Source organism: Budorcas taxicolor, chromosome 21 (assembly GCF_023091745.1).
Source record: "Budorcas taxicolor isolate Tak-1 chromosome 21, Takin1.1, whole genome shotgun sequence".
NCBI lineage: Eukaryota > Metazoa > Chordata > Mammalia > Artiodactyla > Bovidae > Budorcas > Budorcas taxicolor.
In genome coordinates, this window is record NC_068930.1 from 58,923,260 (window position 1) to 58,950,562 (window position 27,303).

The 27,303-nt window shown below is 45.5% G+C and overlaps 1 protein-coding gene across 1 annotated transcript; it reads right to left on the bottom strand.

Moving 5' to 3' along the window:
- Positions 1-848: 848 nt before the first annotated feature.
- On the bottom strand, positions 849-22,222 carry TGM7 (transglutaminase 7). Its single transcript, XM_052659868.1, has 13 exons — positions 22,213-22,222; positions 13,379-13,561; positions 12,285-12,530; positions 11,576-11,694; positions 9,541-9,669; positions 9,282-9,459; positions 6,829-6,967; positions 5,473-5,576; positions 4,796-5,038; positions 3,997-4,323; positions 3,492-3,652; positions 1,272-1,405; positions 849-1,008 (listed from the first exon to the last, which is right to left on the bottom strand). The coding sequence occupies exons 1-13, from the start codon at positions 22,220-22,222 to the stop codon at positions 849-851; spliced, it is 2,133 nt and encodes a 710-aa protein (XP_052515828.1).
- Positions 22,223-27,303: the final 5,081 nt, after the last annotated feature.

Below are 27,303 nucleotides of genomic sequence, written 5' to 3' on the forward strand. Positions count from 1 at the left end.
GTTTCTTTTTCACTTTTCTGTTCTTTCCAAATTAGCTAAGATGAGCACACATGATCTGAAGAACTACAGGAACAAAATACAAAAGAGTGGCTCCCTATCCTTAAAATAACAAAAATACGCCATATGAATGAAGGAGGGAGAAGCTGAGGGGCGTCAGTGTGACTTGGAACAGGAAGAAAAGATTCGGGACAGTTAGCAGGTGAGGGCCTAAGAAGGGGAAATACGGGGCCAGGGAATGTGAGGGCCTGTTTAGGGGGCAGCCTCTACGAAGTCCTTCCCAGTCGTCCTGGGACCGCCCTGAGTGGGCCCTGCCTCCCCATCCCCAGGCTCTCAGGCCAGCAGCAGCTTCTGCCTGGTCCCCACAGTGCCGCAGTCACTGTCCTCCAAGAATCCTCCCAGGTCCCCTTCCCCAGACGTCCCTCCAGCCTCTGCTTGCGGACTTGCTAAGATGATTTAAATGAAGAGACCTGGGATCCAGCATTCCAGAAAGGCTAATTTAGAGGAAATCACAGCTCATTCTCTTGTGGCCGGGGCCCTTCTAGGAGGAGAGAGAAGACAGGAAGGGCCCAGCCACAGAGGACCATAAGCAGTAAGTAGCTTGTTAGCACAGAAAAAGAACACGGGTGATAAAGTATTTTTATTGTCTCTTCCCAAGATGCACAGAGCTTCCCTTCGCCCCCAGGTAGGCCAGGAAGAGGACAGCAGAGGAACAAAGATCAAACACACCTCCAGGAGGAGAAGAAGGCAAGGTGGGCCTGAGGGGTAGATAGGGGTACTGAAAGGGCTTCTGGAGATGGGGCAGGGAAGGAGTTGGGCAACTAGAGGGCCTGAGGAGGTGAGCGTGAGGCTCAAGGAGCCCTGGCTGCAGCAACAAGGATGTCCTTGTATCCCTTGATCTCTTTGATCTCATTGCTGCTGACGAGGACTTGGAGCTGGCGGGGTCCGGCTTTGATGGGGTAGAGGTCCACTTGAATTTTGATAGTGTGTCCGGCCACCAGAGTCCCAAGGCTGCAGGTCAAAAAGGGCCTGTTAGAGCCTGGAGTAACTGCTGGGGTGAGTGTTCTGGATTCTGCTCTTGGTCAGTAAGCACTTCCCACCCCACCCCACCCTACCCCACCCATACCACCTACCGAGCTCAACCTTTTCTGGAGGAAGGTGGGAAGGTGGGGGCAAGGAGGCATCCTCCAGGAGTCTAAGGACCATCCTATGAGCCCATGAGACTCCCCTTATCAAAGACCAGCAGGAGACAGGTGGGTGGCCACAGGACTTACTCATTTGATATCTGCCCGCTGACGAGGCCACTGCCCTCCAGCACCATTGTGCAGTGACTCAGAGCCACCGAGAGGGTGTTGGTGAGCGAGATGTGGACTCTCAGTGCCTTGCCCACCTCCGCCCTCTCAGACACCTGTGTGGAGAGGAAACAAGGATATCATGGGGACGTGGCCTCCTTCCTGCACTCGGTTCAGCAAACTCCATCCATCTGTTGACCACCAGGGACTGCTTATTTAGGGGTTAAGATGCTGCAAGGGAGAGAACAGAAGCCCAGGGTATTCGTGGTTATCACATACCCTGGCCTGTCTTATAAGCTCACAGTACTTCTGGAAGCCACCGCCAATGGGGAATTGGCACCAAGGTGAACTCTATTCCCTCCCCATCATCTAGCTCAGGATGGCAGTTAGATTTCAACTTAAGTGCCAGCTCCAATCTGCTAGTTGTGACTGATAGGAATGCTGTGTTAAAAAGGATCTTAAGATTATCCTTCAGTTAAAAAATAAATAAATTTACAAAAAAAAAAAAAAGCATCTTGAGAACAATCCAGAGTCAGTGAGAGAGTTGTGATTGATTAGTAATGTCTGACACAGGCATGGGATGAGGGAGTGGTGTCATGCGTGCCATCCATATGCCACCAATGATGTCATTCTGAGGCCAAGGTCCCAAGAAATGTTAATGGCAGAGCCCAGACCTGACCCAGGTGTCCCAGACCCCAGCCAGGGTCTTTCTCCCACTCTGCTCTGTCTCCATGTACATCAGCAGACCCACTCTGAGTCTCCCCAGGTGCGCTCCATGCATCACCTGTGAGGGCTGTGTCATAGGGCAGTCATGGCCTTGGTCTGTGAGTGGGAGGCAGGGGTGCCATCCTACTCACTTCTTGAGCCCCAGTGCCTAGCACACTGCCAGCCATATGATGGCTATCTGGTAAACAAGTGTTGAACGGAAATGACTCGACCACCCAGATCCTACTGGGAGTGTGTTCTGGCTCAATCAGAGAATCACAGAAAAGGAACACATTGTGGCTCCCCTGGAACTCACAGAAAAGAAACGAGTCTTTTGTACTCTAGTGTGTGTGCCAGAGTTGAACAAGATCAAAATAGCTTTGGTATCCAGCAGAGTCATACAAATCATTCCATGGTTCCTTAGCAATATGCTCAGTCACACCCAATTCTTTGCAGCCCCATGGACTGTAGACTGCCAGGTTCCTCGGTCCATGGAATTTTCTAAGCGAGAATGCTGGAGTGGGTTGCCATTTCCTACTCTAGATCTTCCCAACCCAGACATTGAACCTGCATCTCCTGCATCTCCTGCATTGGCAGGCAGATTCTTTAACATTGAGCCACCTGGGAATCTCCTTACCAACGGGGACCAGTTAATAGCCTAGTTGGCATCTGATGTGTTTGCAGTGGATCCTGCTGTAACCAGGGCTCTGTGTGGTGGGCAGGGCCTCATCTCAGCCCCAGGCTCGTGTCTGCTCTTGTGATTCTGCCCACTGTTCCCCCCGCCCACACCCCCCACTCTGTGGGAGGCTGCCTGATGACCTCACAGCCCAGGAGAAAACTGTCAGGTGGCCAGATGGTTTATGACGTGGAGCCACTCAGTTCTCATTCCCATCGGGATGGAGAGTGCTGTTGACAAATCCTCCAGGTGCACAGGCAGGTGAGGATTAGGCAGTGGGCGAGTCTTTCAGGTAAGAGGGGAGAGTGGGGGAAGGAGGCTTCAGAGGAAGGAAAACCCTGGTAACAGGAGCTGGGCATCGTCCCCGCCCTCCTCCACTGACCCTTCCTCCACCTGTGTTCATTCCCTGTGCAATGGCCTCGCCAGCCCCTCAGGCCTCTGAACTGGAGATGTGAGGCTCACCTTTCATTTGTTTCCCTCTTCCTTGTCACCCCTGTCTTATCAGGTGACAAGGAATTTGGCCTGAGTCTCTCTCAAAACTGTCTCCTCTCCTCCATCTTCCAGACACTGCCTTTCTTGTCTCTTTGCCTTAAAATGCATTATTCTCTAGAGTGTCTTCCTGTGCATCCTCCATAAAATGTCACCTCCCCTGGGAAGCGTTCCATTTGCACAGAGCACAGAGACCACACCATACTGCACTTTAATCATCCATTTGGTGTCCAGGGCGGGGACTGTGTCTTGTTAGCTGCTGTACCCCCAGCCCCTGGGTTGGCTGAGTCAGAGGGCACCCCCCCAGCCCCTGCTCTGTCCAGATGCCTTACCTCAATAGATAAGTGGGGAGGCTCCAGGGAGATATCTTTTAAAACCAGCATGGACCTCCCTGTCTCCTCCACTTTGGCGATGCCAGACACACGGATCAGCTTTTCATCCGTCAGCTTGTTTCTGTAATTGTTGTAAGGTAGCGAGAGCGGCCACTGTATATCTAAGCACAGACAAAATGCATTTTGAGTCCAGGAATGGGTCTCAGAAAGAAAGAGAGTGAAAATGTGTATGTGTGTGAGAGAGAATGAGTGTGCGTCTACGTGTGTGTGTGTGTGTGAGAAAGAGAGAGATGGTGCTTACCCGACACCCCAGCCCCCCGAGGTCACTGCTGTGTTTCCCTGGTGGCAGCATCAGAGGTATAGTACCTGGCATTCAACCTCCTGTCAACAGCAGCTTCACTGCCCGATGTATGTGAGAGAGTGTGTGTGTGTACTGGGGGTGACTTGTTCATGGCCCCAAGCTCCCTTCCCTGTAGATGCCTTTCCAGGTCTGCCTCATACTCACCCTCGCCAAAGTCCAGGGTCAAGTGCACTTTCTGTCTCCAGAGGGGCTTCCGGGTACCACCGTTGTGCAGCAGAGTCTGTGCACAGAAGTCCACCACCAGGTGGATGGGCCCCTGGGGGTGGGCTCTGTCTGCCACCCTCCGGGCATGCAGCTTCAGCAGCAGGTCCTGGCCCCACTCAGGCTTCCTGGTCAGGTGAAGCTGCAGCTGTGCCGGCTGGCCCACAGCACCCCCAGACCCCAACAGATCTAGGAATGGTGAAGAGGTCCTCCGTACACCCAGCATTTTCTGGGAGGCCTTCATAAATACAGATCGCTCCTCAGGGGATCCTGACAGAAAGGAGAGGCAGGAAAGACATCAGTGGGGAGGATTCAAGAGGAACAATGACCTTCTTAGGGAAACAAGGCTCCCAGAAACTCCCAGACCCCCTCCCAAAGCCCCAACCCCAAGAATAGCTGCTGAAAGAGATGATACAGCCTCACAGCTGAGAACACGGGGATGGGTATTGCTGGCCGCTGGGCTCAAACCCTCGCTCCATCATGGTCCCTTCACCTCTTGGTGCAGGGCTCTGTCACATTCAGCCCAGGGATATCTCCTTGCCTCACAGAGTTCCCAAAAATTGGGGTTAAATGAGCTCCTGAATATAAGCACTGGACGCTGTTCTTAGTCGTCTTTTGAGGAGGAGGTGGTTGGGTTAGGTGGTGATGGTTTACACATGAGAGTCATCTTCAAACCCCTTGCCAGGCAAGCAAAGGAGGTAAGAGCTGCCCCCCTCCCTGAAAATCCTGGGGTCCCAGGCACCTTCTGGGTACTTGTAGGAGCTGCTGATGTTCTCGCGCTGGTCTGACCCTACCATCTTGGTGCTGATTTCCTTCCCGATGGAACTGGTGTTATGGGCCAGGATTTCCTGGGCCTGGCCATCCTTCAATAGCCAAACGACTTCATCAGCGTTCACCTCGGCATACACAAATGGGGTATCGTAAGGCAGGTGGATCTCCCCTTCCCTGATGGCCTTCACGGAGGCAGGGCCACAGCGAAACAGCCCTGGGCAGGGAACAGGAGTGGTGGACCACTAACTCGGCTGCTGACAGGTGGGCTAGGGCAAGTGGGGCATGGCCGTGGGAGGCAAAGGAGGGAGGTGGGATGGGGAGAGGCAGTGGCATCAATGAGCCTCCTCCACAGGGTGCTCTCCAGTTCCCACGAATTCATCTGATGCTCATAGCCACCCTGGGAAGCATCATCCTCATCTTCCCTCCTTTACAGGGGAGCAAATGACTGAGAGGTCCGGTGACTCACTGGCCCACCCAGCTGTCAATGGCAAAGTTAGACCCTGGACCCGAAGTTGTCTCTGCTACGACTTTGAAAAGTGGACGAAGTGGGACAGGCATCGCTCCCTTTTGGCCTCCTGCTCACGGGGTCAGTCACTTTGATTGGCCTCTCCACAGAGTGCAGGCCCTTCCACAGTGGTCTTCACTCACCGCTGCTGGTTTGCTGGGGAGTGGGGTCCAGAACCTGCCACCCATTGTATCCTGGAGGGAGGTCTTTCCGGATCATCCAGCACTCATTCCAGACATGGAAATTCCTGCAGAAGGCAGTAAGGAGAAAAGGGCTCACATTTTCAGAGGATTTGCCAGGTATCAGACCCTACACTGAGTGTTTTATATCATTGTTTCTTCTATGTTGTTTACATTTGGAAGTAATTTCAAGCTTACAGTAAAGTTGCAAGACTAGGATAAACACCACCCATATACCCAGTTCATCTATTGTTAGCATTTTGCTCCATTCGCTTTAGCACTGGCTTTCTCTCAGATGGAGATTTCCTAGAATAGGGATCTTCCTTTACATAGTCTTATACAGTTCTCAACTTCACACATTTAATATTTATACTTTATCTACCTTATTGTCTATTTTTCAGTGTTGTCAGTTGACCTGATTATGTCCTTTATGGCCTTTTTTTTCCACCCAGTGCAGGATCACACATTGCATTTAGTTGGGCAATACCCTTTGTGTCCTTTGAACTGGAAGAGTTCCGCAGGCTCTGTTTTTATCACATTGACATTTTGAACATAGTCTTGATTGATTGATTTTTATCAGAGTAGTCCTCATTTTGGACTCGCCTGATGTTTCCTCCTGATTAGGTTCAGGCTGTGTGTTCAGACAGAATTCTACAGGACTGTATGTCCTCCCCAGATAAACTACTGCTCGTTGAGCTAGAGAAGTTTCAGCCCTCGAGGAGCTCAGAGAGGGAGGGAGTGCTAGGGACAGCAGCTAATTCTCATACAATTCAAAGGTCTTACCTGGAAACTGGCTGGAAAAGCAAAAACAGGAAATCAGATTTGGGGTAGAAGAGAGGAGAAAGGAGCCAGGGGAAGCAACGGGAGGTCCAAAAATAAAGGGACACACAGAGACACACACGGATGCCAGCCAGGAGGGAGAGTGGGGCAGGGAGAGGAGAGGTCGAGAGAGACCGGAGTAAGTATGCAGAGACAGCTAGTCCTGGCTTTGCCCTGAGAGAGAAACAGAAATATGCAGACAGACAGAAAGGCTCAATGAAGGAAGAAGAAGATGAAGTCAGTATTCAGAGGGCTCACAGTCTGTTCATTTGGTTGCCAACCTCAGAGTACATTAACTCGTAGTCTTCTATGTCTGAAATGAGCTTGATGTGATGATCTGATTAGCCAGAACAGCTTTCTGGCTGAGGACTGGCTGAGCACTGGCAACAATGTATGGGGCAGTATTTCCTTAAGGCCAGAAAGCATCACATCAGAAAGCATCAGAATTTTCCTGCCCTACCTGGAACAGAGCAGAGATCTGCAGGAGACAGTGCCCCTTACCATATTTTGTCTCGCTTCTGAGTTGGCAGCATCTCTGCATGTTGGTCATAGTAGGTGTCGATGGTCAAGTTTGCATCCGAGTTGTGTGCAGAACGGAAATTGGAAACAACACGTGTTGGAACACCTAAGCATCTCATTACTAAAGAGAGGAAACGCATGGGGAATTACCAAATCCGTTTCAAGCAGAATCACTGGTCTCACGTACATACTTTCTCACTTTTAAGCTGGAGGAGAGAAAAAAGCCAAAGTGCTTACAGGTTAAACCTTCTTGCAGGTTATACCTCCTTTATCCTCAGAGCACCGCACCCAGGCCCAGAATCCTTGCAGCCTACCTGTCCTACCCATGGTTTCCATTCCACCAGGAGAAAGAAATCACTTGAGAGTCACTTAAAACAATTAACAACAACCCAATTGATCATTGAGGGCTTTTCCCATTCAGCAGCTTTCCAAACCAAAAACAGAGAACCTAAGCATTTAATAATTTGAAAGAAAAGAAAAAAAATGAGACCTGTGCTGTGTTCAGAAGAGAAGCAGTGTGACCTTAAGTAGACAGTCCTTAGCTTCTATGTAACAGAATGGAGTTGGACCCGATGATTTTCAGTTCTGAAATTCTGGATCTGTAACTCAATTCAAATGAAAGGGTTTGAAGCAGGTAAGAAAGAAATCAGAGTATGGATAGAAGAGCAGGATAGATTTATAGAGATACGCAGAAGACATCAGCGACAAAGGGAATCTTGCATGGACAGTGAGGGAATGACCATCTTCGATAAGACAACAGCACCCTCTTGTGGCTTCTTAGGAATCATCCTGGAGAAGGAAATAGCAACCCATTCCTACTGCCGCCACCAGACACACCTACCAGGGGCAGAAGAAATTAAGCCAAGAGCCAGATGTGACCTTTGAAACCCAGGCCCCCACCTCTACGGGCAAGGTGAGGAGTTTAGAGAGAGGTTTTTCCCACCCCTAAGGAGCCTGGCATGATGCCGTACATGGGGTCACGAAGAGTCAGACATGATTTAGCTACTGAACAATACTTCTTAGGAGCAAATGGTGCCCATTGAGGCTGCTGTGGGGATGTCAATGCTTTGAAATGTAAGAGGACTATTAAGATTGGCCAGTCTTTTTGTTTCAATTCATTCAAGTGCCCCAAAGGATGCCACCTGTCTGCAATCACCTGTCCACTCCCAGCACAGCTCCTGGGCTTTTCACAAATCTTTGGCAGGGGTGAGAGTCAGACCAGGGCTGCGAGTGGCCAGAGGTAACAGCAGAAGCACCTCTCCCCTCATGCAAAGGCTGTAGATTCTCGGGCCTGGCCGTGGAGAGGCCCAGACGTGGAGCAAAGACGCAGATCCAGACCTTCTCCCTCTCTTCGCAGAGTCGAGAGGCCTAAGCCCTCCTCCTTAACTCCTGCCTGATCAGGGACATCCCAGCCTAAGGCCCATCTGGCTGTACTGAGTGCGGCCACTGTGCTGAGCATTTTCCAGTGAAAACGAACGAGCACAAGGAGGTCCCTTGATTTCAGCGCTCATATGTAAACCTCTCTGCTGTCTGCAGCACCTGTACATAACTGCGAAGCTGTGTTGCCCTTCTCGTAAAAGTCTGGAACTTCGGCCCCCGTCTCTGCCCTTCCCATTCTGCGCTCCCTCATTCTCCAACTCAGAGTCAACATATCGGTTCAGTCAACATTTCTCGAGCCTCACAGTGGAACAGGCAGCACTGTGCCAGGTACTCCTGCCTCTTGGGGGAGGATAAACAGGCACCACAGTGCTTTCCATCTTTCCCTCATATCCACAGGTAATATGACTGATGACCAGGGACTAAATTATAAGTAACTGATAAATGTATAAAACATGGATGCTCCTTAAGGGTAGTTAACAAAGTAGTAAATCTCTTAATAACTCCTCAAGAATCTCTCAGTTGTGTTTGGGAGCCAGCAGGTGAGATGAGGTTTTCCCAGATCATCTTCTGGCATCTCAAGCTTACCCCAACTTGCCCCTGACCCCAGGCTCATCTTGAGCTGAGGAGCCTGAGCTGCTGGCAGAAAGAAGCCACTTTTGCCTCCACTTTGGGACCAGAAGCTCCTCTATCCAGGTGACCATTCTAATAGTCTAACTGCTCCATCAAGGAGTCTGTGGAGTGACTGCAGCAGGTCAGCCCTTCACTGGATATTTCAGGATTCCCTGAGACTAGTGAGTGTGCTGTTTAAGAGCTGAATGTCCACGACTCCTTAGCCGTGGGGCTGTAGACAAGCCACAATCAACTGAGGTGAAGTAAAGACAATCCAAGCCCGACCTCAGAGGGTTATCATAAGGAGTCAACACCCATGGCGGATTCATGTCAATGTATGGCAAAACCAATACAGTATTGTAAAGTAAAATAAAGTAAAAATAAAAATTAAAAAAAAAAAGAGTCAATAAGCGAGTTTGCATTCCCACCCCGCCCTCCTCACTCACCTGTACACATCACAGCTGCAAAGACCCAGCACTGCCCGTACTTCACAGGCTGCCCGCCCCTGGCCGCCCACTGCCGCAGGATGGCCACGCTGCCCGTCCACTCCAGGGGGCTGACCCCCCGGGAGTAGTCCTCTCCCCAGTTCCCCTGCAGCACGCCGCTGTCGTCGTTGCTGTTGATCTAAAGAGGACAGACAGATGAGTTTCTGTAGCGCCCGAGCTGGGGACGCTGGGGTGGGGCCGGGGAAGCTTCCAGTCCTACCATGGCGCTCACCACCCTGCAGATGTACACCACGTCGTTCCGCTGCGAGTAGTCTTTGGACGGGTTCTTTAAGAAGTACAGGCTCTTGTTCAGAATCTCAAAGCAGATATCTATGATGTCCTCTTCAAACTTGCCAGGGAAGTCACGGAAGAACAAAGAGAAGAATAAAAACGTCTAGAATTCTGAAGCCAACTCGGTAGCACTGACTTTTAGGGATGGTGTATATGTGGCGGGGGTAGGTGCTAAATATCAGACCAGGTCCTGGCTTCAAGGAGCTTATAAGTCAAGTTGGGAATGTGTCAGATTCAGGATTTGAAGAACTGACCTGTGTGTTTCTGATGGAAAATGCAAATGGAATTTAGAGAGATGTGAGTCAACTGAAAGGAGAAGACTATTGGAGCCGGTGGGTTTGGAAGGACTAAGTAGACAGGAAAAGCTCTAGGTAGGGGTGTTCACTTGAGGTCGTTGGGTGCAGTGGATACCAGAGACAAAGGCTCAGAGATTTTCTTTCTGGAGGACTTGTGGGGTTAGGAAACGATCGGATGGATAAATATAAGGCTAGGCATGTGAGGAGTGAGAAGAGCATGAAGAGCCTTGAAGTCAGGGAGAGAGTTCAGCATTGATGGTGTGGGCACAGAAGACAGTGTAGACGCAGGACACACAACATATATTTGTACATGCATCCTAAGCCTTTTGGCTATCAAATGCCCTGGTGGTTTTCCAAGTTTCAAAAAATAATACAGATTGTTAGGGAACAGGAAACTGATCTTCCTCAGCAAGGCTCCCTGCTTCCTGCCCCCACCCGACTCTTCCCTCCCAGGGTGTGTGGACAGGGCTGAGATGGTAGTGGGAGGCAGAGAGAAACTATCCTAGCCATGGCTGGAGGTGGAGTAGAAAAGTTGCTCAGAGTCAGTGATCCCCTGCTGTGCACTCTAACTGGATAATTGGTGTTATTAAAGAACTGCATTCATTATTTCAGTTACAATAATGGATTGTGGTTTAATTTTTCAGAGAGTCATCATCTTTTAGAACTATAGTTGGAAGTATTAGTGAACTAAATGATGTGGTAATTTGCTTCCAAAAGATTCAGTGATGAGGTAGGAGGAATGGGGGAAAATACACCAGGGATCAGCAGTTTTTCTGTAAAGGACCAAAGAATAACTATTTTAGCCTTTGCAGGCCATAGGGTCTCAGTCTCCACACGCAATTCTGCCATTGTGGCGTGAAAGTAACTACAGATGCTACCTCAATGAATGGGCATACCCGTGTTTCAATAAAAGGGTATTATTAGACACTGAAGTTTGAACTTCATATAATTTGCACATCACAAAATACAGTCAGCCCTCTGTATCAGTGGGTTCCGCATCCATGGATTCAACCAATAGAATCAAAGATATTAGGGGAAAAAAATTCTGGAAAATTCCAAAAAAGCAAAACCTGAACTTGCTGCACAATTCCAGGAGCTATTTACATTGCATTTACATTGTTTTAGGTATTATAAGTATCTAGAGATGAGTTAAAAGTACATGCGAGGTTGTGCGTAGGTTATATGCAAATATCGTACTATGCCATTTTATATAAAGGACTTGAGCATGCTTGTTTCTGGTATCTGTGGAGGCATCCTGAAACCAATGCCCTGAAAATACTGAAGGACGACTGTGTTCTTTTTTTTTTTTTTAATTCTTATTTTTTGGCAGTTTTAAAAGTATGAAAACCATTCTAAGCTCTTGGGCCATGCAAAAACAGGCAGTGGGCCACAGGCTATAGTTTGTAAATCCTTGATACAGATGAAACGAGATTCACCATAAATTGATCACTGCTGAAGGTGAGAGGTTCATGGAGGTTCATTAGAGTAGCCTGTCTACTTGCATTATGCTTTAAGTTTTTCATACAAAATATTAAAAACTGAGAAGAAAAAGCATTTCCCCTTCCTTCCTTGCGCCTCTCACTCCAGCACTACACACCCTGACTTCTGTTAGTGGTACTTCACGAGCTAACAGAGTTGTCTAAGGCCCACTTCAGCTGACAGTGTTACCTGCCCGTAGTTCCAGGGCCAGGGGGTGATGAATCTTTCATGACCCTTGTAAACAAAGCCATAGTCCATCATGATATACTCCTGCAGCAGCGTTTCACTTGGCAGGTAGACGTCGTCCTCTGAGCAGATAAGAGTAGCAGAGGGGACAAAGCCCCGAACCAAAAAATAAACAGTAACAAAATTAAAAAACAGTAACGACAGTATCTTCCTGGATAATCAGAGAAGCAATGGGTTGATGGCAATAGACATCAAGACTGGGCTCCTTAAAAGTCTATGTGCTTTTCTAGAGGCCAGAGATATAAGCTACACTTTAGAAAAAGGTTATCTTCTCTTGGTTTTAAAAGCAGCCAGCTGGTCATAGAGATTTGGAAAATATGGATGACGGAAAGAGGATAGTGAAGTTCACCCCTTCCCACTACTGAGACACTCGTCATTATATTTTGGTGTAACCTGTCTGCACTTTCTTTTTCTGCACATATGTGTAATTAAGATCATATGTGTTCCATTCCCTAATCGATTTCATTTAACATCAAGCCATGACCTTTTTTTATCATCCCATTAAAAATTCTCTGTTAAGGTGATTTTTAGTGAGCACATGGTAACACATTGCATAGATATCCAGCAGTTTATCTTCGGGACTTTCTAAGTAGACCCTCACAGATCGTTCCCAATGGATCAGTTAGCATTACAACCTGTGAACACGTTATACCTGCACTCCAAGGGTTAAAAAGTAGGATGAAGGTCCCCAGAGGGTGGGTCATGCTATGACTTGGGCCCTGAGAGATCTCCATCTTCAGAGAGTAGGGACCAATGACTGCACTGGGCGGTGTAAAAAGGGAGACATGGAGCGAGTTGGCATGAACGGTGAAGTCAGAAGCACTCCAGCCATTGCCTTGTCGGGCTTGGGTGAGCAAGAAGGTGGCTCGGGTTCCCAGCAGCTCCTTGGGTGCTGGTCCTGTGTGAGAGAGAAAGACCCTGAAGTGAGGCTCAAAATCTATGTGACCTGATTGCAGGGGAACTGGAAGGACCCTTACCTCCTCCCACAACTTGCTAATCCTTTTACTGACACTAGATGTCCTTGGACAAACACTTAACATCTGTGTAGTGATAGTCGTGTCAGACTCTTTGCAACCCCATGGACTGTAGCTCACCAGGCTCCTCTGTCCATGGGATTTCCCAGGCAAGAATATTGGAGTGGGTAGCCATTCTGTTCTCCAGGGGATCTTCCCGGCCCAGGGATCAAACCCAGGTCTATTCCATTGCAGGCATATTCTTTATCAAGTGCGTGCATGCTAAGTCACTTCAGTCGTTTCTGACTCTTTGCAACCCGATGGACCATGGCCCACCAGGCTCCTCTGTCCATGGAATTATCCAGGCAAGAATACTGGAGTGTGTTGCCATGCCCTCCTCCAGGGGATCTTCCCGATCCAGGGATCGGCAGCTGCATTGGCAGGTGGGTTCTTTACCACTAGTGTCACCTGGGAAGCCCTTTTCCAATGTAGGCCTCAGTTTGTTTGTTTGTTTTAATTCTATAAAATGGGATCATAGTAGTATCCACCTGAAAGTCTTGTCATGGATTAGATGAGATAATGTGCAAGATAACGTGCATGAATTTGTAGCACAGTGCCTGTTGCATATTTAAAAGTTGTCTGTTATTATCGCAACTTTAGTTGGCTGAGTCAGCCAGATCTTAAGTGCACTAATAGGAATCTGGGGGTCCCAGGAGAAGAGAGAAAGGGTGGTTCAGAAAGGAAAGGCAGGAGCCCTATAGATGAACTTTGCCTTGGGGAAGGGTGGGCTTACCTGTCTCAGCCACAAAGGTGATGGAGTCCTTCTTCGAGTGGAAGGGGCGGTTGAAATGCAGCTGGATGGTGAAGGACTGGCTACGGCGCACAATGAGCCGCTGGAGGCCCATCTCCTGTGTGTGATGCTCCTGGTTGTTCTTGGCGCTCTGCAGGTCGACGGACCTGAGCTCCAAGGCTGCCACTGGGGGGTGAGATGGGGCAAGGGGACAGCTGTGGCTTCCTGGGCTCAGCATCCCCAACACTTCTCGACATTTCTGTTGCACCTGGCTCTAACTTGGCTATGACTGCTGTCCAGATCTTAGACCTCTGCACCCTGCTGCCTAGTTTCAGGACTCAGCAATTTAGCACAGTGATTCCAGTGACCTCTGAACCTAGCTCAAGAACTGAGGTCCTCGACAACACAACAATTCCAGATAACTGAAACTTAACCCTTGAAGTGCCATCTTGTGGTCTTAATCGCTTTGGTTGACAAGCTATCTAAAAATTCCTCTATTATCCTGATGATAGAAGAAAGAGCGTACTAGAATTTTGTATGAGTTAAGTCAAAGACTGGCGGCTACAGTCCACAGAGTCCCAAAGAGGCAGACACAACTGAGCGACTAACACTTTCTAAGTCAAAGAAGTGACTGGAGGCTGGGACCTTAGCTACAGGCAAGTCCCTGCTTTAGGATGTGGGTGCAGGTGGGCACCACAAGGTTATTTACAACGTAATTTCTTACTTCTCAGCCACATTCCAGGTGGATGAAGGCGCTGGCTGCTGCCTAATGTGTATACTTAGTGTATAATCTTAGAAGTCTCATGGCAGGATAGTGCAAGATGTCGCCATCTTGGCTATGAGACCTTGAGCAAGTCAGTTAAGGTCCCTGGACATCAGTGTCCTCGGCTGAAAAATGGTGACAATGGTGTGCCCACCTCCTAGGGTTCATGTGGGCATTAAGTGAGGATTCACATGTAAAGGCCTTAGCACGGTGGCAGGTGCAGGGTGAGCACTCAGTCAGCAGCAGTTGCTCTTAGCACTGGTGCCTCAGGTTGTATTTGTTTCACTGTTTTTGCTGGTGAAAAAAATTCATTCCGTCCTTTCCCCCCAGTAGTACATCAGTTATCTCAGTGGTTCTAAACGGGGGAATTTTTGCCCCCTGGAGGACATTTGGCAAAATCTGGAGACATTTTTGGTTGTCACAACTCAGGGAGAGACTGCTACAGGCGTCTAGTGGGTAGTTGCTGGGGATGCTGCCAAACAGCCCCCTAAAGGAAAAACTCATGTTTGCTCCAGCCAGTTTTTGTGCCATTTGCAATTTGAACTCTTTTTTCACAAAAGTTCTTTACAATTTCACTAAATGAGTTCACTTTGATGGTTTTAGCCTGTCTTTGTTACCTGGCTGAATTTTTTTGAGTCCTAATTCTTTCACCCAAACACTTTCTCTCGCCATCTGGGAACTGGCTAAACTGTCTTCCAGGTGGTCATCCAAGTCTTCGGTCATACGCTGATTTAAGCATTAAGGGTTAAGTCCAAGGCCAGTGGAGTATCACCGTTGGAGCTTCCTTCCGCATGAACACTGAGCCATTGGGAAACGCTCTGTAAGGAGAGTTGCTCAGCTTGCTGTGACTGCATCTAATTCTCTATGTGAGGAAACTGGATTAGGTGGGTGGTTTTTTTTTTTTTTTAGGTGTTTTTAAATTTTCTTCACAGTCTAAAGTCAAATCCAGCTTTCATTTTGCATCTTTCTCACAAATTTGTCAAATATCTGGCTGAAAACAAAACGTGTACAATGCTCACTTGACCCCCTCTCCTAGTAACAATCTTTCCCTGAGGCAGATTCAAAGATGAGTCACTGGATCAAATAGTACAAAGTTTTCCAGCCTTTTAAATGTAACATAGGCACTTAAATAGTTATATTATTGGAACCAGAAAATTCAGGGCACAATCCAAGACAGATGACTGTGAATAATTAAACAGCATTTTGTAAACATGTCTAACCTATTAGTAGTTTGTGAAATCAATTTAGAGAAATGTGACCAGTATTTTTTTTTAAAGAGTAGAATAGAAAATATCACAATGCATCCTACATTAATTATATTCACTTAATATAATTATGCATTTAGCTCACTGAAGAGTTTTTCATGTCAAGGAGACAGTGACTTCAGAGAACAAAAGGGAGGGCCTTCAAGAGAGCAGGCAAAGAAAGCCAAGAGGATCAACAAGAAGTTCAACAAAACAGGAAATCAAGCAGAATCAATTAGTAAAAAAAACTGTGAAAAAACAACATAGTAACGCCCACAAGGCTGTCTTGCCTTGGCCACCAGCCCACAGGGGTTAACGACGAGTAAGATTAGAAGTAAGCCGCGGCTGCATGACTGCTGGTGCTTGACTAACACAAAGACAAGGATATAAAAGGATCAAAATATATCTCCAAGTACTATGAGCCTTGAAGTGAATAGAGACTTTAGAGCAGCTGTCTGCTTGCAGTGAGCTCTGAGGTGCCAACCTCCTGACCTCAGAGACATCAAAACACTGAGATGCCCCATGTACCCCTCGGGTCTTGGCTCAGACGTAACCATCACACAGGCAGGGACTTTCCTTAACCACTGAACATGATGCCCCATCCCCTGCCCTATGATCATCTGCCATCACAACAGCCTTTTGACTTTCTACAGAGCACACTTCATAGCATCTAGAATCAGTTTCAGGAAGCAGAAACCTTGGCCATCTTCTCACCCCTGGACCCCTCCCCCATTGCCTAGAATGAACCATTTTCCTAATTGCTGATAATTACAGCTGATATTCACTGAACACTTACCACATGCTAGGCACTGTCTGAAGCATTTGATGTGTCTGAAATCATTTTCGTTCTCTCAGCCACTCTGGGATGGAGGTGTTCATATTGTCCCTGCCATGCAGCAAGGATAGAGCTGGGCTCAAACCCCCGTAGGCTGGCTCTAGAGCCTGCCCCTTTAACCTCCACAATCTCCTGCCTTCCCTGGTGGGTGCTCGGAGATGTTTGCATGAATGGATATGTGTGAAGTACAAGGAGAATAACCTGGCAGACGACAGCAAGGCTGTAGAGGAGGAGAGAGAGAGGCCTTCAAGGGCAGCAGGGCCAGTATGAGGAGTGGCTTGACTCCAGGCTGAGATGCTGCTATTTGCTCAGTAGTAATGTGTCTAACTCTCCCTGATGGGAGGATAAAATGTTACACCTTTCTGAAGGCAGTTTATCAACATTTCTTATGAAATGAAAGGTTGCCTTGAAACAAATTCCATTGATCCACAAATTCCTCTGATCCACAAATTCCTCTTCTAGAAATTTTTCCTAAGAAAAATCAAAATTTGTGTATAAAAGTATAAACATAAGGATATTCAATGCAACCCAAATATCCTACAAAAAGGACTGGATGTTGTTGTTCAAATTACTAAATTGTGTCCAACTCTTTATGATCCCATGGACTGCAGCATGCCAGGCTTCACTGTCCTTCACTATCTATTTCCTGGAGTTTGCTGAAACTCATGTCCATTGAGTCGATGATGCCATCTAACCATTTTATCCTCTGCTACCCTCTTCTTTTGCCTTCAATCTTTCCCAGCATAAGGGTCTTTTCCAATGAGTCAGCTCTTCATATCAGGTGGCCAAAGTAGTGAAGCTTTGGCTTCAGCATCAGTCCTTCCAATGAATATTCAGGGTTGAGTTCCCTTAGGATGGACTGGTTTGATCTCCCTGCAGTCCAAGGGACTCTCAAGAATCTTCTCCGGCACCACAGTTTGAAAGTATCAATTCTTTGGTGCTCAGCCTTCTTTATGGTCCAACTCTCACATCCATACGTGACTACTGGAAAAACCATAGCTTTGACTAGACGGAACTTTGTTGGCAAAGTGATGTCTCTTCTTATTAAGATGCTTTCTAAGTTTGTCATAGCTTTCCTTCCAAGCAGCAAGTGTCTTTTAATTTCCTGACCACTGTCACTGTCCACAGTGGTTTTGGAGCCCCCCACCATAAAATCTGTCACTGCTTCCACTTTTTCCCTTTCTATGTGCCATAAAGTGATGGGACTGGATGTCATGATCTTAGTTTTTTGAATGTTACATTTTTAGCCAGCTTTTTCAGACTTGAATATGTAAAGTTTATCCCTCTCATCCTAATGTAATCAACAAAAGGACAAAGGATATGGGGAAATAATTCATGCAACTTTAGAAAGCAACACAGAAAATTTAAAAAAAAAACATTATGTTAACAGATTAACTGCAGGTGGTAAAATTATGGGAAATTTTTCTTTCCTTTGAGTTTTTTTTCTGTCAGCCCAGCATTTGCTTTGAATATGTATTCCTTTTGTATTTAAGGAAAAGTGTTGCTTTGATTAAAGGGAGGTTTTTGAGGAGTGTCACGATCACAGCTGTGCTTCAGAATTAATCCAGACCAGAGGGAAACAAGACTAGGCTATGAAGGGCAGTAAGAATTCTATTGCAATAATCTAGGCAAAGGCTAATGAGATCTCGGCAAAGGCGTGGGTAGGAAGAAAGGAGGAACCACCCTGGTGTACGCGAGCTAGTAAGCCTCTGGTGAAATACCTTGACGTCTTGGGCTTCCTAAGGCCTCGGCTAATTTGGATGCAGACTAGGGCAAGTTGAAAGAATCCACTGCCCACAACATCCCAGGCAAGCAGTAAAGGACTAGAAAGCTCCAGACAGAGGGAGTGAAGGGGACAAGACGGCCCTGGTACAGTCAGCAGAGGGCGTGGACACCCGCCGTTGAATGTCAGGTGGACTCGGCTCCTTTACTTCTGCTGCCTTTGTCCCTGCAGTTAGTCCTCTTCTCCATGTCTTTTCTTTTTCCACTTCTCATTGTTATTGTCAGTTTGGGACTTTGATTAACACTTCATTCTTTTTCATCTCTTCCCTTTTAAGAAATATGAAAGGGCACTTCTGTGTGAGAGCTTACAGAGATTTCTTTGTGATGAGATTACTACTGAGCATTTCTGTATAAGGAGGAAAATGTCTCACTACCTAAAGATGCAAGTCCAAATTCCTTAGCCAAGCAGTCAAAGCCCTCCACGATGGGGTCCTAACACATGTATCCAGCCTTACCTCCCAACAGCCGATAAATCAACTGTACTTCCCTTGTGTGTATTGTGGCCTCCCAGTAGACTGTGGCCAGCTTTACCTCTGGATGGCCCTGCCTCTTCCCAACCTGTGTATGTCCGTATTGTACCCATTCTTCAGGCAAACTCGGCATCCACTTCCTTATGAATCTTTCCCTGTTATTTTAGGATGGGGAGCATCTGTGACAAGTTTCATATCTCACTAACATTTACTGAGTGTTGTTAAGCGCCAGGCTTTATGTGTGTTATGCATTATCTCCCTCTATCCCTACAACTACCCAAAAAGATAATACAAATTCCGTATTACGGATGAGCAGACAGAGGATTCGGGAGGTTAAGTAACTTGCCCAGGATCACCTACCTAGTAAGTGGCAAAATTGTCATTTAAACCTAGACAGTTTGATTGTAGAACCTAGTTCTTAAGTTAGTTTGGAGGTTTTCACTTTTTTTTTTTACTTTCCAAATAAATGACTATTGTAATTTATTCAAATAAAAACATAACAAACATACCTGAGAGGAGCAACTCTGGTGGAAGAACTGGGATGGGGGTTCCCTTGACTGCTCTGTAGAGCCCTATGGGTCTGAAGAACACAATGGAAACCACAGCCCCTCTTAACCTCCTCATCCTACGATGCCAGCAAATCAGGGAAGAACAAGCTCCGGCACCCACCTGGCCTTTTGCCCTGCTCTTTGATTTCTTAGCCTTTGAACCACTTGTCTGTCAGTTAATCATGTACTACTGCGTTTCTTCTTTGAAACATTGTTTTCATTTAATGGTGTCTACATGATTGTATTGTTTGATTGTTTCCACTCAGTACTCAGCAATTTTCAAATAGCTGCTGGCAGGACAAAAGTGTTACCTGACTGGCTGTACAAGTTAAATTATTAGGTCTTTTACAGCAAATGTAACAAAGGATGAATATCCATTATATATAAAAGTTGCCATAAATATTAATCAGAGAAATGCAATAATCAGAGAAATGCTATAATCAGAGAAATGCAAATGAAGACAATAATGAGATTCCATCTTTGATCCATTCAGAAATGCTTAAAAGAATAACAGTCTATTTTGTGAGGGTATATGGAAATGGACTGTCTCCTATATTTCATATATGGTGTGAGGATAAATTCATACAGACTTTTTAGAGAAAATTGTTGCTACTGAAGGGTAGCAAATTATGCCACCCCCAAATATACCACTTCAGGATAAAGATTATTTTGAGCTGAAGGCAACTGAGAAGCAGCAGATAAAAGAAAAGCTCTCTGACCTCCCCTATTTGCCTAAAAGCAGGACTTAATTTACAAAGGTGCCCCCCCACCCCCACCCCATCCCCAGGCTTCCCTGGTGGCTCAGTGGTAAAGAATTTGCCTGCCAGTGCAGGAGATACAAGAGACACGGGTTGGATCTCTGAGTTGGAAAGATCCCATGGAGCAGGAAATGGCAATTCATTCTGGTATTCTTGCCTGGAAAATTCCAGGGACGGGGAACCTGGTGGGCTATAGTCCGTGGAGTCAAAAAGAATCAGAAGCAACTGACTGAGCACGCACACCCCCCCTCCCCTCTCTACTAGGAAGGACAGAAGTTAATCACCAGAGACAGTTCTAGACCCTCATCAATCCAGAGATAGCCCCAGTTCAGTTCAGTTCAGTTCAGTTCAGTTGTTCAGTTGTGTCTGACTCTTTGCGACCCCATGAATCGCAGCATGCCAGGCCTCCTTGTCCATCACCAACTCCCGGAGTTCACTCAGACTCACGTCCATCGAGTCAGTGATGCCATCCAGCCATCTCATCCTCTGTCGTCCTCTTCTCCTCCTGCCCCCAATCCCTCCCAGCATCAGAGTATTTTCCAATGAGTCAACTCTTCGCATGAGGTGGCCAAAGTACTGGAGCTTCAGCTTTAGCATCATTCCTTCCAAAGAAATTCCAGGGCTGATCTCCTTCAGAATGGACTGGTTGGATCTCCTTGCAGTCCAAGGGACTCTCAAGAGTCTTCTCCAACACCACAGTTCAAAAGCATCAATTCTTTGGCGCTCAGCCTTCTTCACAGTCCAACTCTCACATCCATACATGACCACAGGAAAAACCACAGGGATCTATATAACACTGTATTAACTAACCCTTACCTTCCATTAGTTCCCTCCCATAATTTACCACCCAACAATCTACTGCCCTAGAAACTCAAAGTCCTTTTCTTTTGTCCTTTCTGTAAAAATGCATGTTCTCTTGTTAACATGATGTATGAGCCCAAGTTCTCACCACCCCTTTGAGTTACTCATCACAGCATGCTTCTTTGCACATGTGCAGTTCACATGTTAATAAACTTCTTTTTTTCTGTTAATCTGTCATTTGCTGATCTACTTTATAGGTTCCCAGCCAACAAGCCTAACTGGGAGAGGGAAAAATGTTAAGTTTTCCCTTCTCTACAAATATCCATTAAAACTTAAAGTGGATATTGTACTTGGTCTAATAGTTCTTCTTTTAGAAATATTTCACAGAAGTATTTGTATACATATGCAAAGTTATATTGACAGGGGCATGTATTGCAGCATTGTTTATAAGAGAAAAATATCGGAAACAATCTAAATGTCCAGGAATAAGGCATAGTACAAATAAATAAATTTATTAAAGAAATTGTATTTATATGCCCAGAATGGAAAACTATAATTATTTAGACCAATTGATAAACCAATATGTACCAGCCTGCAAAGATTTCTGAGATATATGATTAAGTTTTTTAAAAAGCAAGTCATCAAATAATATATATTATATAATCTTATTGTATAAAACAATTTTATATAACCTAGTGTTGTTTAAAAGCAGTTAACCAAATTGTTGACAGTTCTTTCCAATGAGGAAGGAGGAGGACTGGGAATACATTATACATAAAAGGGGACTTGGGAATTTTTATCCAAAAACATGTACTTTTTACCTTTTATAACAAGCATATTTTTTTGTGTGTATTACTTGTTTAGTTAAAGCATAATATTTTAAAAGATAATATAACATCTTAGGCTTACAGTAATTGGGGATAGCCAAGGGGGGAAATACCCTAGAATTTAGCACAAAAGTACCCTGGAATCTAGCATAACAACAAGTCTATGGAGAAGGCTCTACTAAACTCTGGCTTGTATAAAAATACCGTGTGCACCTCTAATTCCTAATAGTTCATATAATATAGGATTTAGGACACGGCTTTAAGAAATGCACACTCCATCTTAGTCCCCTCGCCTGGCAGGCCCGGTGTGTCTGTCCACCAGGCTGACCCGGCCTGCCAGGCCCTGTTCTTCTCAGTCCCAGCAGCAGAGTGGCTGCAGCTCTGAGGCGGCCTGAGCTCAGGGGCCAGGACAGCTCTCTAAGGAGCAGCTGGACCAGGAGAGGTCTAGGGTCCTGGAGGTGGCCCTCCCTCAGCTCCAGAGTCAGCCATGGAAACGACCTCCCAAGTACCAAAGGCACCCTGTGGGCCTCCTCAGACCGTCCAAAGTCATTCCAGTCCCAGGATGTTAAAGAAAAGATTGTCCATAGCTTCAAGGTTAAGCTGAATCCATTCAGAAGGAAAGGAATGACTGTAAGATTGTGCCAAGGTCTGATCAAAGGTGAGGAAATGGGAGGAAGGAGGCATATTGCGCAACAAGGTAACAGCCTCAATCCAGGGTCTCCTGTCTCTGCTGTTCTCCTCCTCCCCTCGCCGAAGGTCTCCCTTCCCTTGACTTAGCACCTCAGAAAAGTTAGATTCCCAGTACTCACCCTCATCCATCTCCCTCCTTCTGTCAAAGGCCCTTCAGCTAATCAGCATTAAGACTCTAAACCAAATTGCCTAAGTGTTTAGTCATCTCACGAGAACCTTTCCCTCCATCCTGAGGCGGGTGGGGCTGCAGTTTCCTCCTCCTCCTCCTCCTAGTACTCCTCCTGTTCTCAAGTTTCCCGTTGTTCCGGGTGCATCTTAGCTTAAGGAAACGAGCTTCTGTCGAAAGCCTTTTTTAAAATTGCTGAGGGATTTGTTTCTGAGGTCTCCTTTTTAAGCTGAGAAGACTCCACATGGAAGGCAAGGCTTGGTCTGGATCAGTCATTTTCTGCCTTTGTCACTTCAAGGCTTGGGACCCAGTTCACTCTAAGTCAAGGAGAGAGATGAGGAAGGAAGGAGCTACCCTCTGGAAGGTTTTTCACGAAGAGCCATAGGACCAGAGAACTTTGCGTCCTCTATCTTTAATGAGTATATTAAAATGGTGAATTATTGTGCTATTGGTTAAGAGTGAAGCTGACAAACTTTCCAAGGAGAAGGGGGAATGCCTATAATATAAGGCTAACTGGAAGGAAAAAGCAGGAAACAACGCAGCTTATTCCAATGTTGTAAAAACTGTTATTTGTGCAGGTGGACCCATTTTTAAAAGACAGAAGTAAATACCATAAACTGCTCTTTTGTGAGAGCAAATTGTGAATGTGATTTCTTGATTTATACTTTTCTTATTTAAACAAATCCAGAGTGCGAGGGTAGGGCTTCCCTGGTGGCTCAAATGGTAAAGAATCTGCCTGCAATGCAGGAGACCCAGGTTTGATCCTTGGTTTGAAAAGATCCCCTGAGAAGGGAATGGCTACCCACTCCAGTACTCTTGCCTGGAGAATTCCGTGGACAGAAGACCCTGGCAAGTCGTAAAAAGTCAAGACGCAAATGAGTGACTGATGCGCACACACAGTGCAAGGGTAAGATGTTAATAAGGGAGGAAAACAAAATTTTTTTTTTTTTTTTTGCTGCACCTCTCCGTATGTGGGAGCTTAGTTTCCTGGCCAGGGATTAAACCCATGTCCGCTGAAGTGCAAACACAGAATCTTAACCACTGGACCACCAGGGACATCCCAGGAAAAAAAAAAAAAAAGTTTTTTTTGTTAAGAAAAAGTGAGAAAAGTAGGAAGAGGACCATGGCTGGAGATCTGGGCCTGAGTATTCAACCAGACTGACAGTTTACAGAGAGAAGCAGAAGCATCCAGTCAACAGTCCTGGAGGAAGTATTTAGTTTGGTAAAATAATAGTGCTGCAGAGAAAACAGAAAGATATTTACATATTTACTGATCATTGTCCAAGGTATGTAAGAGGCGCCTAATTGCCTGGGTTAATCTGTGTGATTCATCACAAATTTCTGGGCTTATTATAACGAAAGCTTTCTGTCATATCCTTTGCCTTTTTAAAATGTGTTGAGTGTATTTAAGGAAATAGTCCTAGTTGGATACACTGAACTCGCTCGTGTTGAGGGGCGGTATACATTTTGGTAAATTTCTTTCTCGTTATTTTATCTATGCTGAGGTGGTTTGTTTTTTTCCCATAGTTGCAGCTATCCTGTATTTTGAGATAGAACTTGTTTGAAGTGATAATATCCATATAAGACAGTTTGCCATTCTACTTGAAAATATGGCCTTAAATAATATAATGACTTTTGCCTTGTAAAATAAGCTTTTATACTTTTAAATTTTATTTGTTTATTATTTATTCAAACCCTTCAATTCTTATTTGGGGGCTTATATGGGAAAAGAAGTTCTCCTAAAATAACTATAATATTTTTATCCAGGTTAACCAAACAATTTCCATTTTGTCAATCCTGTTGGCCCCATTAAGACTGAGTGTCCCAATTTCCAGTACTATTTTCCTTCCCTCCTTCCTTCATTTTTATAAGAATTGATGACTGTGATGTCGATGGCATCATGTTAGTAGTTTTGAGGCACACAAAGGTAGTAAAAGCTGATCTTTAACCTCTTGTTTAATATGTTGGTGAAGATAAAACACACACAAATATTCTCTGCAAAGGACCCAGCCCTGAGTAGCAAGGTCAGAACTATGGGGGTCTTTTAGGGAGGAGCTCAGGAAAGGCTTTGTGATATGTGAGCAGCCACTGGTCATGAAGGATGAAGAGGATTTGAGAAAAACAGAGAGACAGAGAGAGAGAGATGGTAGGAAAAAGAATTTCCAGGTCAAAGGCACAGCTTGAACAAAGGAGGAAAATGGGGAAAGCTAGGGCTTCTTCTGAAACTGGCATGGGAATTGCCTGCATTGACCAAAGAGAATAAAAGCAAAGGGTCAGAGGCTTGGAGTTTCAAAATTATAAAAAATAAATAATTAAATAAATGCTGTTTTTCCTTCACTGCTTTAGAAATTAAGAGTTCTATAGATGCTGGTGATTAGTTTTAAAACTTTAACATCCCCCATCAAATTGAGCCCTTGATTACTCCCAGCTTTATTACACTAAACCTTGGTTCTTGACCAACTCCATAAACCTGTCAGCTTCTTCTTTCTTTTTTTTAATTGAGGTATCATTGATTTGCAATGTTGTGTTAATTTCTGCTGTACAGCAAAGTGACTCTGCTATACATACATACATACATATACATTCTTTTTTCTATTCTTTTCCATTATGCTTTATCCCAGGATATTAAATGTAGTTCCCACACCAGCCTCTTATATGTGCTTGTCACCCGGCCTGGAATGTAGCTAGGTAACTATATTGGGCAACTAATTTTTAATTAGGTTATAATCAATTGATTACGTTATGATCAATGTTCATTACAGTTTTTATGGCCCAGCAATACCACTCCTGTGAATATATCTGGACAAAACCAATTCAAAAAGATACATGCACCCCTGTGTTCATAGAAGCACTGTTCACAATAGCCAGAACATGGAAGCAACCTCAGTGTCCATCGACAGACAAATGGAGAAAGATATGGTACATATATACAATGCAATACTGCTCAGTCATAAAAAAGAACAAACTAATGCCATCTGTAGAAACATGGATGCAACTAGAGATTGTTATACTAGGTGAAGTAAGTCAGAAGGAGAAAGACAATATCACATGATATCACTTAGATGTGGAATCTAAAACACGGCACAGATGAACTTATCTACAAAACAGAAACAGACTCAGAGAACAGACTTGTGGTTGCCAAGGAGGAGGGAGGAAGGAGAGGGATGGAGCAGGAGTTTGGGGTTGGCAAGTGCAAACTATTATATACAGAATGGATAAACAATGAGGTCCTCTATAGGGACCTAATGTAGCACAGGGAACTATGTGCAGTCTCCTGTGATAAACCATAATGGAAAAGAGTATTAAAAAGAATGTGTATAGGTGTACAACTGAGTCACTTTACTGAACAGCAGAGATTGGCACAACACTGTAAATCAACTACACTTCAGTTAAAAAATATTCATGATGGTTTTGCAAATCATGTTCTTTGACTGTATTATATCCTGTTTATAGATTTCCCCCCCACCCCCCTTAAAGACTAATGCCCAACACAGTCAAGTTTTACATTTAGTTTCAAGGGGAAAAAAGCCCTTGAAACATAGAATCATTTCTGTGTTGATAATAGACTAACCTCTATTAGGGTTAATCCACTCGATTTGTCCTACAAGACAGCAAGCTCTGAGATCTTTAACTCTAAAATAAATACAGACACATTATAATCCTCTCGTGGCTCCACACCCTTAATATGTGTTTACTGGGTTCTCCACTTGAAGATCCTGCAGTCACTTCAGATTCAGTATCTTCAAAATTGAACTTGTTAGCCCCACCCATCCCCCAGAAATTCATATAATTTCTTACTCATCTTTGTAAATATTACAGAATTTCGTTAGTTGTCTGGAACCTTCTATTTGAAGGTCTTGTGACCAAATGGAGAGAACAGAGGTATCTGAATTAGGGAACCTGGTTTAGGATACTGCTCTAGCGCTTCTGAGATTGTTTGGCTTTATTGAACCTTGATCAAGGAAGTACTGATGAGAGCTTCAGCCCTGTGTAAAATGGGGCTGAGAGTAGTGCTCAGTTCATGGAGTTCTTTTGAGAATCAAGTGGATAGTGTTTGTGGAAGTGTTAAAGTGCTCTCCAAACATTAGCCAGTTTCACTGATAACAGTAATATTTATGATCCTTCCGATTGTGCGATTCATGTTGCGTGAAAGATTGTGTGTCAAGATCTGTTGTTAAGATGCTCAAGGAGACATTCATGACCACAGAGAAACTGTCATAGCCAAGGCCAGCCCCTCAATCTCAGTCTTGTCAGTACTCCTGGCTAGATTATCCTCAGGGGAACTGAGGAAACCATAGATAAGTGAACTGACTGGATCATACCCTGACTTGTCACTGGTTTGCATCGCTCCCCACATTCTGCCGCCACTTTCACGCTGACCACATCTCCATCTGTATCGCCCTCAGTTCTACCTCTGATTTCTGATTTTTTTTTTGGTGGTGTGCCCAATTGCCAAATGGAAGTCTTTCTCCAAGTCATACCCTTCTCTGGTCACGCTTTCTACCCACCCTCTAGGTCTCGGCAAAAATGTCAGTCCCCACAGAAGCTTTTGCTGACTAGCTGCAGCCCCACATTTGCTCTCTTGGACCTCCTGGATTCTTCTTCACAGCACTGATCACACTCTGAATTCGTCTCCCCCTAGGCTTTTCTGTCTTTCTGTGTGTCATCCGGATGATCCTACCTGATCCGACTAAGCCCTCTACAAAACAGCATGTTCTGTGCTATCTAAATTAAAACAAACACCAGTCCTTTCCCTATGAAATCAGCAGAAAGTCGAGAAATTCCTGGGATCCCCTCCCCATAAGTCCTAGAGCATCCCCAGGGTTGCTTACTGTTTTCCAGAAATCCTCCTGCTCTCCTGACAGCTGGTGCCTGCTTGAAGACTAGGAACTCAGCCTCACTCTTTTCAAGGATAAGTTAGCTGGCTCTGCCAGGCTAGAGGTTCTTGACCAACTCCATAAACCTGGAGGATGGCAAAGGCCTTCAGTTATAAGGCAGGGAGGGTGGGGCAGGAGGGCTTAGTGAAATCAGCCACACCTACCCG

What these genes read in the sequence shown, in the direction of transcription:
- TGM7 (XM_052659868.1), bottom strand. An exon ending in TCCCCAGCAAACCAGCAGCG is followed by an intron (nt 5,039 to 5,472) that starts GTGAGTGAAGAC and finishes TTCCCTGCCCAG; the next exon opens with GGCTGTTTCGCTGTGGCCCT. An exon ending in AGCGGGCAGATATCAAATGA is followed by an intron (nt 1,009 to 1,271) that starts GTAAGTCCTGTG and finishes TTTGACCTGCAG; the next exon opens with CCTTGGGACTCTGGTGGCCG.